The 15,384-nt window shown below is 41.1% G+C and overlaps 1 protein-coding gene across 5 annotated transcripts in view; it reads left to right on the top strand.

Moving 5' to 3' along the window:
* Window positions 1–15,384, top strand: part of cadm4 (cell adhesion molecule 4) — a 127,553-nt gene that overhangs the window by 102,448 nt on the left and 9,721 nt on the right. For all 5 annotated transcript variants that reach the window (XM_028425536.1, XM_028425539.1, XM_028425535.1 and 2 more), the window contains exons 2-6: window positions 169–315; window positions 5,541–5,828; window positions 8,206–8,367; window positions 10,087–10,177; window positions 12,816–12,988. In XM_028425536.1, the coding sequence (XP_028281337.1) occupies window positions 169–315; window positions 5,541–5,828; window positions 8,206–8,367; window positions 10,087–10,177; window positions 12,816–12,988 (861 nt within the window). The remainder of the gene's footprint in view (window positions 1–168; window positions 316–5,540; window positions 5,829–8,205; window positions 8,368–10,086; window positions 10,178–12,815; window positions 12,989–15,384) is intronic.

Raw genomic sequence — 15,384 nt, 5'->3', positions numbered from 1 at the left:
ATGAAGGATGCTTTAAGTACCTTATTTTGAAACATTCAATCTCAGGAGAGGTGTGTATAGAACATCTCTTTTACTCCCTTTTCTCTTCCCTCCCTTTTTTCCTTCCCACTGTCCAACCTATGTATCACTATATCATTATCTGTTTTTGTCTCTCTCTCTCTCCCACAGCCCGTTGTCAGGCGGTGCAAGCAGAGAATGTGACAGTGTTGGAGGGGGGCACGGCCCAGATCTCCTGCCGCCTGCAGAACTACGATGGATCAATTGTGGTCATCCAGAATCCCCGTCGGCAGACTCTGTTCTTCAACGGAACGCGCGGTGTGTATCTGCCTCCACATTTGTCTCCACAGGCAAATTGAATCTGTTTGTGTCTGTGCATTTGCCCCTCAGTGACATCTGAGCTTTTTTGGACACATTAGCAGTGAGTCACTAACATTCACATTTAACATATTTGCTGTTGCAAATGCCCTCACTTTGTCTTTGAAGTGATTTCACGATAAGAAGTCAGATAACTCCTGTTTAATTTAGAAGCTGGCTTTGCACTCTGCCGTAACACTGTGACTGCTGTAACTGTTTTAAAAGCATAGTTCGTAGCTCTCTGCATAATCCACTGTTAACCTTAGTGATGAGATCAGAGTCCTCATTAGAGCGTAGCCTTAGCAATCATATTTTTAAAGGCAGCTTTTTGGTAAATTATCATTGTAACCAATATTATGATAATGGCAGATCTCAATGAGTGCCTCAGGGTAGGCAAACACTACATAACACTATCATGTTTTTTTCTTAATTATTAAAGCCAAAAGTTGCCACCTTAGCCAGATTTTCTGTTAGTGCTGCTAGGAGACCTCTGAGCGAAAGAACAGTGATCAAGGATATTTCACTTCGCCTTTGAAATTTCTGTGGCAGCTTAGTTAAAATAAGCTATGTTATGTTTTGTGGTTTAGCATTAGATATTTATGCGCTATGTAATCTATGCAATAAGTTACTAGTTTGGGCTTGAGGCTATGGTGACTAACAGTGGTTTGTAACTGCTCAGAGTTAAGAGGAAGCTGAATATTAGTGCATGCTGGTTCAAGCTTGTGAGAAAACTGCAGGCTAGTGTCCTAATAAGTACCTTAGATTCATTTTAAATGGAATATTAAGGTATGTGAAACCAAGTAAAATCAGTATGTTTGTAAAATTACTAACAACAATAACAACTCCATGATTTAGTTGTCCTATAGGTTCTTAATAATCACCCCTGACCAACACAAAAAGCTACACCTCCACTACTATCAATAAGCCTGAATACATTTTACCTGTAGTACTTCTGCTTCTTATTAAAAGAGAACAGTATGTGCACTGGTGCAGGTATTGTTCAGACTTCTCAACGGTGTCTTTTACTGGCATCTTCATACTAAGATGTGAACACTCAGTCACTCTATAAAAGCTCTATTACTTATCATGTGCAAAAGGATTGATCTATTATAATTATGTGACAGGTGATCATTTTCTCACATTGATTTAGAGAGGAAGGCTGAGGGGGCGCGGTCTGTGTGCCGAGCTAACTTCTCTCAAGCTGCTCTGGCAGAATGTCACTGAGTATCATACACATTATTATTTTAATTTTCAATCTGCTACACTGTTGCTCAAGCTGAACAAAAAAAAGCACCATCAGATTTACTCTGCATAACTGATTACAGGATGTTAACACCTTCTATATTGTCAAGGCAACTGGCTCCTAATAAAGATTTTTAATGCAGAGCCAGACTCACACATCCTTTAACTGTTTTGTGGTATATGAAATAATAAAAACAGTTGCCAGTAGTGCGTTGACATCTTCAAATGAACAATTGTCAACAAAAAAAAACTCCATGCATAAATGTTAAGATAATGAATAGCTGATTTTCTGTAACTGACCTCCACATAATGGAAAGGGCATTTCCAGCAATGCTTTCGCATCATGAGTTTATAGGAAGTTAAAAATATGACTTGTATAATATGACTTGTATATATACAAGTCATATTTCCAATGCAGAAAATATACCTGTATGCCATTCAATTATATGGCTTTTGGAAATCTGGATATGTGAATTTCAACATTCTGATTATTAAAAGTTCTCTGACTTTTAACTACACTGAGTCAATAATTGAGACTCCCACACTCCCCACAGGAACAGTCTCTTACAACATAAAAGTCACCAAAGATTTTCTGATGAGAAACCTAGAAAACCTGAGACAAATAGTTGCTGTCACTGCTCACAGGTGCAGCACTCAAATGCTTTTGTTCTACACACTTTCCCCTTGCTTGTTAGTCACCTCGATCACGGATCGGACGTAATTGTGTAGTTGAGTTTGCTGCTTTGGAAAACCTTACTTTCAACTCTCCCCCCAATTCCATTAGATCAGCACAACCGGTAAGTTCCATTAAGTATTTAAACAGAGCTGCCTTGTCTGATCTCCCTAGAGACATGGACTCACGCCCTTCGGAAGCCTAATCAGAACGAGTAGGGGGGAAAGGTGTGGAGGCCAGAATGAAAGAGAAAACGAGATAGTAGTGAAAAGAGTGCATGGAGAGGGGGATCGAAAAGGGACAGAAGGTTAGGAAGGCACAGCAACGGAAAGAATGGGCAAAGCGAGGCATGTCATTGGGAGATGATCCAAAGTATGAAATATAGATAGCTAGCTATAACGAATTTGGCTCCTGTAAGCACCAAAAAGCCTCATTGGGGGACATTTTCGAGGTATGTAAATGACATCCCACTCTGGCTCTGTCTCTGTGTCTTCACATTTACTCCATCTTCTGCCTGTAGCCCATCTGCCACCCAGATTACAAGCCTACAAACGGAGGCCTTTCTCTGATCCATTCCACACTGCCCAGATAGAGCTGCTGCAGTTAAGTGCAATGAATTAGGTTGCCTGTTTTGCAAGCGAGCAACCAGTTGGGGGTGTGTTTTATGAGATTGCTGGGACAGATAGCTGTAATAGAGCAGTGGAACTAACAAAATGAACCCCCATCTCCACAGTGGTCCATGTCTCCCTCTCTCTCTCCTCAGCATGCAAATGAGGCAGGACAATAAAGGTGAACTTGGTCTTGTACAGAAGTCTGACATTTAGTTGCCATTTAGTTTAGGGAAGGGGAAAAAAGATATATCTATGGCAATGACTCTAACAATGCTCCCTGTGGAGCAGAAATCTTGGTGATGCAGGGTGGAGAGATTATTGAGGTGCACTTCCAGGAAAGAAATTGAGTCTCTCCATCACTCTGGGCTACTGTCTCTCCTGTGGATTTTTGTCCCTATATATTATTGTATCCCACCTGCTGCATTTTGAAGTTATATAAGTCTATTTCTCTCATAGTTTCTTTGACCACCACTATCACATGCACTCATACACCCACAAATCCAATATCTGAGTATCTGTGCTATGTTGTGAATTGTGCTGCAAAGCGGTCGGTCAGGGAAGTGTCTTCTTTTCTCCCTGTGAGGCAAATCCGATACAAAAAAAAAGGAAAGAAGTAAGGGACAAAATAAACCAGACGAAGAGCGAGTGAGATTTCTCAGTGAAGTCAATACAAAGTGAGTCTAAGTGGTGTTTATGAGAATCTATGGACATTGAGCCACTGTCACCCACAGACTGTTATTAGCGTTATTTGTTATTATCAGCATTTTTCTTGCCATTGATTCAACTCTTTTTTTATAGTGACAAAAGTTGTTATGTTCACCTCATCTCTTTTTTCTCCTTTGTACATTATTTGATGTGACAGTGAAATTGTGGTTATAGATCCTTGGTGAAGGGACTGACTGTTGCTGCAGTTTTACACAGTCTGAACTGATATATTTACCCAAAGTAGTAGTGGTATTTAGCCTCTCTCTCACTGACTCAAATTTAATTGCAGCTCTCAGTTTAATAGTGTTCCTAAAATAATTTCAGTTACATAATAAGAATCATCTGCATACTGTAGCACTTTTCAAAAGAGTTAGCGAGTTCTTCAATTAAAACACTAATGATTAAAACCTAATAAGTTGAACAATAAGACACCAATTAGAAATGAGTTTACAGAGGAATAAAGCAAGCACTTACAAAGAGAATGAATGAATACATTCTGGTTTAGGATCGTCCAATATCTGTGTACAGGAAAATAAACAAACACCCCCCCAACCCTACCCCAAAAAAGCTGGAAATGAGAGGACCAAAAAAATCCATTATGATGTATCAATGGCAAGCCTGAAGCTTCTCCACGGAGACAGACTTTGCAAACTCTCTCTGAACTTTTTTTTTTTTTAATATCAAACCAAGCTTTAGATTTAGCAGTACTATCAATTCCAGAGAAGCAAATCATCTGGGGTTCTGCCACCACCACTATTTCACCCATGTTTTGCAATTTTTACTCAGCGGAACTGTCCACGGGAGTGACATCACAAATTAGACGGTGAAAGCTGCACTCGTTCCAGACTGAGGGAGATAGAACTGACTGCCTGCTAATACAGAGAAACCTATCTTGAGGCCAAAAAAAAAGAACTGAATCCAAAGCTGAAAATGTCACACCACTTAATTAAAGCAGCCCTTGCTTCTGTGATGCTGTTAAATATATTTGCGAATGACTGAATGCAAAACAGTAATGTACTGTATTTTCAAAGTTACATAGGAAAAAATGAAACATAGACCAGCTATAGCAAGCTGCAATATGTTATTGGCAAATTACCTGCAACCACAGGCTGCTGGAGAGTGCTAACCCTTTTACACCTCCAAAACTGTAATTGCAATGAAATAAAAGTACATGTAGTTACAGCTCTTGGTGTTAATCTGTCAGTGGCAGACCCAATTCCCCTACATCTACAGGTGTTGTTGCATTCCTGCAGTGGTGCATTTTTTGCACTGAATTCTTCTTTGTGATGTCATTTTGCAGCAAAAATAACCGTGCAACAAAGACGTCCAAACTGCAGCCACCACTTCAAAACAGAAGCAGAAGTCTGACTGCCTGTCTGACTGAACAATGAAGTAAAACAAAATAGCAATTAAGTCTATCTTCTATGGCTCAAAGCTTGTACAGGTAGAACTGCTTGTCAATAACCAAACAGCTCCTGCATGTGGAAGATCTGCGTCCGTCTGAAAGATGCTTCTTATCTAAGCCTGCCAGTGAAATGTATTAAAACAAGTTGAAATATGGCAGGCAGGTGTGTGTGTGTGTGTGTGTGTGCTTCGATCAAGCAAAGCACTGTGACAAAAGCAATTCTTTCCAGTGCTCTGTCTGCAAAAAATCTGAAAAATTGAATCAACTACACTGACCCAGAGAAAAGAGATTTTTGTGTGTTGTCTGTGTTGTTTTCCATTTGTGCCTTTATTCTCTCTCTACACAATGTATTGATTTAAATTTAATCTTTAATATTACCAAACAGAATTTTGTTGAACTCATCATGCCTCTCCTTCCTGTCCTTTCTGCCCTTCCTTTCTTCTCCCCTCTCCACTTCCTTCCTCCACCACAATGCCAACTCACACTGTTTCACTTCCTCCCCCACCTTCATCCCTCTTCTACGATCTCCTCTATACCTGCACAACTCCAGCCTTGAAGGACGACCGTTTCCAGATGGTGCTCTTCACGCCACGGCTGGTACTCATCACACTGACCAACGTCAGCGTGTCGGATGAGGGCGGCTACTTCTGCCAGCTCTACACGGACGCCACTCATCACCAGGTGGCAACTCTCTCGGTTTTGGTGCCCCCCGAGACGCCAACGGTGGAGGTGAAGCAGGAGGCTGTGGAGGGCGGTGAGGTGGAGCTCACCTGTGTGTCGCCGCGCAGCAAGCCTGCCACCACCCTGCGCTGGATGCGTAATGGCCGAGAGATTCCAGGTAGCAGCATGTGGCTGACAGATGATCTTGATGATTATGGGAGATAAATGGGGAAGTTAATGAGATAATAGAGGGCAGGTGATGTGAAATGGTAGGATGATATTACAGATTGAGGGGAATACAAGATGAATGAATGGATGGATGATGGATGGGTTGGTGGGGAGACTGGCAGGTGGATTTGATAGGAGCAGGTAGACATAGATGGATGGATGGGCAACTGGGTGGAGAAAATGAAAGTCTGGGCAAAATCTCCTTTCTTCTTATTTGCTGTGTTTTAATCCATTATTCTCTGCAAGATATATAGAGGTTAAGATTCTAATCAAACATTTTTGGACCCATAGAGTGAACATTTCTTTAGTTTTTAAGGAGAAATTACAACTTTATTGAAGAAGTATATAGCAATTAAGGACACATCAGAAATATTTCATCTATTTCCTGTGCCCACCTGTCTTTTTTCTCCCAGAACAGATATATTCCTTCCCTCTTTATACTGTATGTCTCTTGCTGATCTCACTCCTGAAATTTTTATTTCACTTTTTATTTGCACACAATCCGACAGTCTGACTATTACATGAAAGCTCAAAGGCTGCACACTCACCAGCTTACTATTTTTTCCCACTGTACCTCTTCTTTAGACATACAGTAGATTAATTCATCATTTTTCAAACTCTGCTGCTCGGTCTCTTACCTTGATCTGTCCTTCTTTCTAACTTTGCTGTCTCCCTAAGCCTCTCTCAGTTAAAGGGGCACTTCACTCAATAATACATCTGAGCGTTTTCCAAAGCTTTCAGACTCTTTAACCTCAGCATGAAATCTGCCATTAAATTAGCATTTGTGTATAATGCTGAGTTTGATTTGAGTTCCTCAAATCCTTGTTCAGTTGGCTGAGCAAGGATTATGGCAGTTTCTTTAAATCAGTTTTACCTCCATTTTTTAAATAAACACAGACGACATTGTTCAAAAGTCAAGTCATTGTTGTGTTTTGTTATTCATCAATTCAAGGATAAAGTAATGCATCATAGGTGTTAACTGTTTTTTGAACATGCAGTAAGTATTATTTTGCCTTTTTAAACTTCACATCAGCCGTTGTCTATTTTTGTCTGACTCAGTGTCTCTTTTATCAGGCCTCCTTTCTTTTTTTTTGTCACAACACACCTGTCACCATGCTCTGCCTCTTCACTCTCTGTCCTTTCTCTCTCTTACAGCTGGTCTTTTTTCTCTAAATTTCACTGCTGACTGCATGGTTATTTGGTGGCAAAGAGCTTAGATTTAAAGAGACAGAGCCCATACTTTTAGCTCTGTTGTGTCATCTTCTTCCCGAAAAAAACTTCTCTCTCTCCTGTTTCCTCTCCTGTTTCCTCTCCTTTTTTCCTCCATTTCTCTTGGCCCTGAGGTAAATGAACTGTGACACTAAAGGTTAGAAGCAGATCCCAACAGATATGGGAGGCACTCTTTAATTAAGACACTATCTTCCCACCACTCCCTTTTTTCCTGCTCATCTGCACACACACCCACACCCACACACACACACACTGCTGTCATCCCTCGCACTTCGATTATGCCTGTTTTCATTTGCTTGCCAGCAATAATTGAAAACTCAGCGCGATATAAGTCATATTGTATTCTGCCTAAACAAGCACAAACTCTCAGTACGTGACCATGTCAAGTCCCGCTGGTTTGACCCCACCGTTGTCCTTCCACACCTTCTTCTTTCCCTCATTTTCTCTTGCATCATTCTTCCACTCTGCAGCTGCCTTAGTGCTGGTATCATCCTTTTTCATGTATGCCCCCCCCCAACCCCCACCCCATATACACATATCTCTGATGCTTGTTTTGCTGCCCTCACTCTCTGTCTATGGGCCCCTCTCTCGTCTCCCTTTCTTCTCTCGCTCTGCTCCTTTGACGTCCCTCTCTCTCTCCGTGTCTGGCTCAGTTAAAATCTCAATTGGGTTGTGCATATTCTCTCTTTTATCTTTCTCTCTCCTCCATCTCTCTCGCTCTTTCTTTCACAAAACATCCGTTGATTCACCATCTGCAAACAAACTGTGCTGCTGCTCATAATTGCCATGAAATATAGATGCAAATTGCTTTCTATACTCTGTCTTTCTTTTTCTGTTCTTCATCCTTTCCTCCACAGGTACCCGGTGAAGCTCTAAACAACTCATTCATCAGTCACTAAGTTTTTCCGTTTCTGTCTGGTCGCTCCTTCCACACCCCCCTCGGTGTTCTCATCCAAAACCCTCCGTCTCCCATAGGTGTGATGTCTCAGCAGGGAAAAAGAAAGCAGGAACATGTTTTGGCTGCTGTAACTTCCTTGGGCCTTCACCTGTATTCTTTCATTCACTTTTATTCCATCCTCTCTGTTCCCTGTCTGCAGGTGTTGTATCCCAGCAGGACAACGGGAAGACGTTCAGCGTTTCCAGCACCATCCGCATCCCGGTAGAAAGGAAAGACAACGGGGCTGCAATGAGCTGTGAGGCATTCCACCCAGCCCTGAGTGGGCAGAAGAGGGTCCGACATTACCGCCTGGATGTGTATTGTAAGTCTCTGTTGAATCCAAATGTGTATATTAGAAGACTTTTTACCCATCGTCCAGACAAATGCAGTGCCATAATGTTCATTGCCAAATATTTCAACAGCACACTTTGTTCTGCCTGTCACTTAAGCTGCTACCCCAGTGCTATTCATTAGAGTGTTTTACTTTAAAGCTTGCAATGATCTTGTCAGGGTAGAGCTTCATTTTTCAAATGGTGGATATCTCATTTTACAATAAGGCTCATTTATACACAGTCCGGGTTTTTAACAGAGTGGGATTCAGAGCTGCACTGAATGAGAGCAGCTCTCATTAAAACCTAATACATACAAATCTTGTCTTGAAGGGAGCTGGCAGAAATAGGCCTGTGGCCAGGTTTGAGTCCCTGGTCTGGAAGCTAACACCCCCCCTCCCCAAACTTGCACACACACACACACACACACACACAGAAAAAGAAAAAATTCATCTGCAAAGATCCCAGTGCTGTTTTGGGATTGCTTGATCTTCACTGGCTTATTTGCACAAATCTGTATGCACCGAAATCTAATGTCCATTTTAAGAAGGCAAAACTCAGAAAAAATACTGAAAGGAATTTAAATTTATCACTGGTTTAAGGTTAATATTCACTCAGGGCAACAAGTTCAGACTGATCCACATTTTTATTTTTAAGCCGTATTCTCTGTGTTCTCACAAATCTGTAGATGCTTCAGTAGGATTAATGCAGAAAATGTCAGATAGCTGTAATCCATATTTTTTAATAAAAAGAAGTCTAAAATTCATAATTTAATATCTGTGAAATGTAAATTCCTATCAAACATCCCAAGTTCGATTGACGTCCATGCCTTTTGTGTTTTGATGTGATGAGGAACACAGCTGTTACTTGCTCTCAGTTCAGTAGGATTACAATTTGATGATGTTTAATTATTTTTGTTTGTAAATTTTCTTTAAAATGCAGAACAATGAACTTTGTGCGTAGTTGATGTATTTATTTCTGCATTTGGATCCCTGATACTTTATACTAATGCATTGGATACAGTATTTATATACGAGGAGAACAGCTGCTCAGAGTAGATACAATTCTTTTTTTCTCCTCCTACATTTGCTCTCATGTTATTCAACAACCCAGCACATCCAATTACTCTGTTTGTTCTCTCTGGTATCAGGATTCCTTGTCATTCCTATGCTGCAATCTGTCAATAGTTTTTGGACAGTCAGTCCACAGGCATGTATAAATATTTACAGCTGGTGATATGATTCATATTCTGCAAGTACTGCTGCATCGCTCCTGAGCTCAGTTAATGTGCCACTCGTATATTAATGTTTGTTGATAGATCAGAATGATTAATATTCATCATCTTTGTCAATCTGTGTGCGTGGGGTTCCTGCAACCAGAGAACTGGCAATAATGACCGGCCGTCAGTGTGGGTTTGGCTTCCCATCGCTCTGTTACTGAAGTAAGTGCAGTACAGCAGCTGCTGGAGCGGTGGGCTGCTTATGATAACAGGTGTCTCAGCCGTAGGATTGTCAGCTGGTTGCCTTGGAAACAGATGTTAAAGACCCTACCTCTTGTCACTTTCTCACTTTTCCCTTGTTTCTCCTTTTTGTTCCCTGTCTCCTCTTCCTCCCTGATGTTTCTGATCTGAGCTCCATTTTGTTTTTTTCTTGCCTTTCTTCACTCTTTCTTGTGCATACACTCATGTGTACCCCTTTTTTTCTTCTCTCCAGTTGCACCCACAGTGCGAATCGTTCCTCCTACTGGCATTTTGAGAGAGGGCGACTCACTCAGCCTCATCTGCTCCGTCACTGGGAACCCTCTGTAAGTCTGTGCTTATATTAATAGATGTGTCCTGGGGTAATTTACACAAGAGTAGTTGCCAAGTTGCAACCCTTGCAAATACAAAAAGGTATTATGAGAAAGTACTCTCACAGTCTAGCATTTTTGGGGTGTTGCTTTGAGCTGCTATGAGAATGGCATTTCAATTCTAATATCACCAAGCAGCAGGAAGCCATTGTTGCACAGACACCTACAGACACAGAGTGCTCAGCTTTCTCTCAGACAGTCTGTTGGAGATGTTCATATTTTTGTTTTAGACCAGTTCAGTTCAAACCCTTAGGAAATGCTCAGATTGACCAGCACAGCAATAGGTCTGCAATAGATCGAAAGGTCCTTGTTATTCTGACCCCAACAGTTCAGCTGATGGAGTTGTGTTGGTGTGTTTTCATTCACTCAGCAGACTAGGAAATATTAGGCGTTCATAAGCATTGGCTGTCAACAATTAGTTGATGTGTTACCAAAAGTTGAATTGCCTGAAATTTCATTAATGTGCTGCAGAGACAGCATTATTGATTATTATGTAGCAGGTAATTGCTGTCCACCTTTTTATCAAAACCATTTCTTCCAAGCAATTGTGGAAACAGCCTTGAATAACCTCTTCCTGCGCCTGTGGGTCTTTTTATAGTCACCCATGAAAACTTGTTTTCATGGATGGTTACCAAATGTAAGAGGAAAAAGCATGGCATCGCTGAAAGGAGATCATGAAAGCTTTAATAGCTCTCAGTACATGTTCCACAAAACAAGAAAATTGATTTATGTTTCTTTCCACAATAAACTAGCTGTTTTATATATAATACTATTTAATGTCTATGATTGCATGCTGCTCTCCACAATTGCTAACTTTTGAAGCTAATCAAATCAGAAGTCATACTATCAACTGTTGAAGATAAACCAGGTTTGTCTATTACATATTAAATTGCTAAAATTGATCATCAAAGCCATCAATCTAGACATGTCTGGAACTTCAAAAACAGAAGAGTGTGGTTTCGCCTGACATTTCATATTTGATGGATGGATAAAATCCACCTGATCCATATTTTATTGGATGTGCTAAGAAGAAGAGCTTATAACTGTGGCTAAAGAGTTTACTGAAGCACATAAAAGGATGGAGGAAATGAGAACATTTTATAAGTTTGTAGGTGACTGTGTATATGAGGGTAGAGCTACTAACACAATCAACAGTCAACAATTTTAAGAGCCAGCTTTGAAACAAAGCTTTTTTTCTCAGAGTGTTCGTACCCCTTTGTGTACTTTCCAGAAGGGTATTGGGTCCTAAGCTCTTAAACCCTCCCCTAGATGGTCCGTCTGTCTGTGGGCAATGGGTCCACTAAAGCTCCTCAGTAAAGCTTCATGCAGCCAAAGTGCGTGCATGTGTGTTTGTGCGTGTGTGATGACTTTAGTGAAATCCCACAGTGAGGACTGGCTGAGAAACGTATTGGCTATAGCCCCGCTAAAGCTTTGTAACGGCTGGTTGGGGACACTGTGGGTGTGTGTGACAGTGAGGGATGGGACTGCAGGCAGCTCTGCACCCTGACCCTCATCTCACGCTGGACTGCACACAAACACTCACACACACACATTACAGTACCCTTGTCACCCTCATGCTTTGCTCCCTGGCCCTGTTAACTGCCTGTTAAGCATTAATGACCAATTATATGCCACTTCCTTTTGGAAAGGGGGTACACTCATTGTCTGTCTGTTATTAGAAAGGGAGATGAGACAATGTCTTGCAATTTTGCTTGATTGCCTGCTTAGTTGTGTGTTAACTTTACAAGGCGTTACTCCGTAAAGGGTGTTATGTGTGTTAGGAACATAGGGGCAGTTTTGTTTGTGCACATTTAGTTTGTGTGTGGGAGGACTGACAGAGTGTGTATGTGTGTGACTAACCAAAAAAGAGGTTTAATTAGACTTCCTGAGGGATTAGAACCCAGATGAGTCAGGATTGTAATCTGGCCAGGGTGGCATGAGCCATGACACTCAGCCAAACACACACATATATTCACACACACACACACTGATTTGTTCGCCAGGGTGTCTCTGTAATCCTTGCACCTCCTGTCTGCTCTGCTTGCCCATCTTTCATGACCAATTCATTTTGCCTGCCTGCTCCTTCCCTTCATCTTGCACCACAACATCTCTTCTTCTGAAAGCTTGCTCCCTACCTAAGAGGTAACATATCCTTTCTATCCATGTCTTTCTTCATGCTTTTGTTTACTTTTCTCTGCTCTGTACGTCTGACACCCAGCTTCTCTCATCTGCCCTCTCCCTCCTGCCAACTTTTTCACACCATCGCTGCCCTCTGACCATCCATCTCCTCATTATTGTCGGGATGCGGCTCTCTGCTGCCGTTGGCTTCTTCTCCAAGCTCCTTTTATGCTTTCATCACATGTCAACCTCACCCTGTGGGCTTCTTCACCCTCTTTCATCATCTCTCGTTATAGCACCCACAGTTGTCTTTGCTTTTGTCGCTGTCTTACAAGTGAAATACATTTAAATCTACACTTTAAATGCCACACACTAGAGGTCATTTGATTATTTTGTTATTGATCAGTCAGCCAGTGACCAGAGGCAGAAAAAAACACATTAAAACTTGTGTCTTTTTCTGTCCTTTTCCCTCCAGGCCAAGAAACATTCAATGGTCCAAGATTAATGACACCTTACCTGAGAGGGCAGAGATTTCTGGGCCCACTCTTCAGATTTCCCGTCTCAGCCAATCACACAACGGGACATACTTGTGCCAGGCACAGAACAACTACGGACGTGCTGCCGATCATTACACCTTGTTGGTCTATGGTGAGCAACCCTCAGTAACGGCTTATTTTCTGCAATTTTTCTTCCACAAAGGTTTCTCCAAAGAGTATTTTTTCCATTCTTTCATTCCCAGTCTTGTTAACTGTCTTGAATAATTGTCTGTTGAATGGATCCTTTGTTACTTTGCTTGTTCTTATGTATTTTTTGAGAAATGTTTTAGATTTTGTTGATTCCTTTGTGTTTTTTATTTTTCAACTATCTTTTGGAGTCTGGCTATTCTAGCACTAAGCAACAGACTCATTAAATCTTGATGCTTGTCTCATCTGTCTTTCAACTGTATTTGTTTTCCTGATTCAGACACAGCAGGAAACCTTTGCCTCACCTCCTGTGCAATTGATTGCACAATGATATTGATGAAGAAGAAGACAGAGTACCAGTAAAAAGCAAATTATCTTCTCCAATACCTATCATCAATGTATTCAGAAAAAGTTCAAGTACAGAAAATAAAGATACAAGATGGTTTAACAATTTCACAATACAAGCTGATGCGCTGGACAAAATGTATGGTATTATCTGGTGTATTAATTTGATGATGAATTGGTTGGAGCTATGAATCTTACATGAAAACCTTAGGCAACAAAACTGCAGCTCAACATCTGTTGCATTCTATAATCAGCTGAATAATTGTTGATTGTTGCTTGTGCAGTGGTATCGGAGCACAACAAAATATGTGGAGAAGGAGCCATTATTGACAGCTTTTTAGAGATGTTGCACCTAGATCCGGTTATTGTGATAGCAGCTGACCCAGATGGACCACACAGCCAGGCTCAGAGAGGGCTTGAAACATCCTGTGAAAATCTTGTGTCACTATTTCCAGGGATTCTGACAAATTGGCCAACTTTCAGAAGTACATCTGAAGAAGGCTTATTTTGTTTAATCCACACATGAAACAGCTGAGTAAACCTGCAGTCGACAAAATAGGATTTTAATGGGATAGCGGCGAGGCTAAACTGTGTAGCGTGCTTGTCATTACGCTCTTACGGCTTCACTTCCAGTGCATTTGTGGTTAGGCCTAATTGCTAGTACACTTCTGTCACTCAGCAGGTTTGCCCTTTTGATCTACACCCTCCCTCCTTCTAGTGGCTTCTGTCAGTGCATCCTTTCACCTGATTTTGAGATCAGAAGCAGAGGGAAGAGTGAAGGGAAAAGAGACATGATATATTATGCAACAGTTTTAGGCTGCTTTTGGTTAGCGCCCCCTCATCTATCTATCTATCTATCAGACTCGCTTTCTCTGTCACACATGTACATGTAGATACACACTCTTGTACGAGCCTCAAATGACACACATAATGGCAGCTTTCCACAGGCATCAAGGGGGGCAACAGTGGCAAGATGAAAGGTGACATCTCCACCCACTGCTCTCTCTCCCTATCTACTTATTTCTTTTGCTCGCTCTCTCTCTATCCTAGAAGGTTAGGCATGTCGAGCTTTGATGTGTGTTGCCACCTCTGTAGAAAAATGTGTCTTTTTCCCCTCCTCCTCCTCAGCTCCCTCTTTCACCAAATTTGAGCTGTCATCTTCATGTGTTTTTTCTCATTTTCTTTTCTCACATTTCATCATCTTTTTTCTTTAATTCATCCTCTTGCTTCATGCTGGCCATTAATGTGATGTATCACACCATCCAGTTTTATTGTGGAAAAATAAATAAATAAACATTTATATTTTAAGAAAGACCTCCCAGACGAAAATCCATAAAAGACTAGATATAGACATAACCAACATAAGCCTGGCTTCATCTCCTCTGCGGTGCACCACTGATTTCCAGCAATCACCTTCTTAAATCCTCTTGCTGTTGCTTTATCAGTGGTGATTCGCAGTACTTCAAAAAAACATGGACTCGCCCAGTGGGCAGATTGTTTCAAACCTTATCTCAAAGAGCTCAGAGTTGTTGATGCAGCCATCATATTAATCTGTAGACGACTGAAAGTCACTCTTGATTTTCCTGAATGTCACAACTAATAATCTGGATAACACTGTGTTAATTTCTTTCCTGAGATGTTTCGGATGTAGCCCTTGAACACAGGCTACAGCGTTTCCAGGGATATATGTCTCAGTGAAAGCTGTATAACGATAACATGCTATACATCTCTGCTTATGTTATTGGTAATATAACATCCTTCTGATATTTAAAGGAGCTTCCTCAGTCAATATTGAAAATGAATGTGATCCCATGCTGTAGAATATGTTAAGATGACTCATAACTCACACTTATCCAGAGTGTGTTTTCTTTTTTCAACGCAGCACCCACGTTGATATAGTAGGTGTCATAATTGTCTTTCAAATCACGCATATCTTGTTTCTTCTTACAGTTCTCTATTCCCATACTGTGGTGTTAAAAATTCTGTATTCTACTGTTATTCCTCTTCCTATGTTTC

This window comes from Parambassis ranga, chromosome 16, assembly GCF_900634625.1.
Source record: "Parambassis ranga chromosome 16, fParRan2.1, whole genome shotgun sequence".
NCBI lineage: Eukaryota > Metazoa > Chordata > Actinopteri > Ambassidae > Parambassis > Parambassis ranga.
This window is presented reverse-complemented; position numbering and strand designations above follow the sequence as displayed.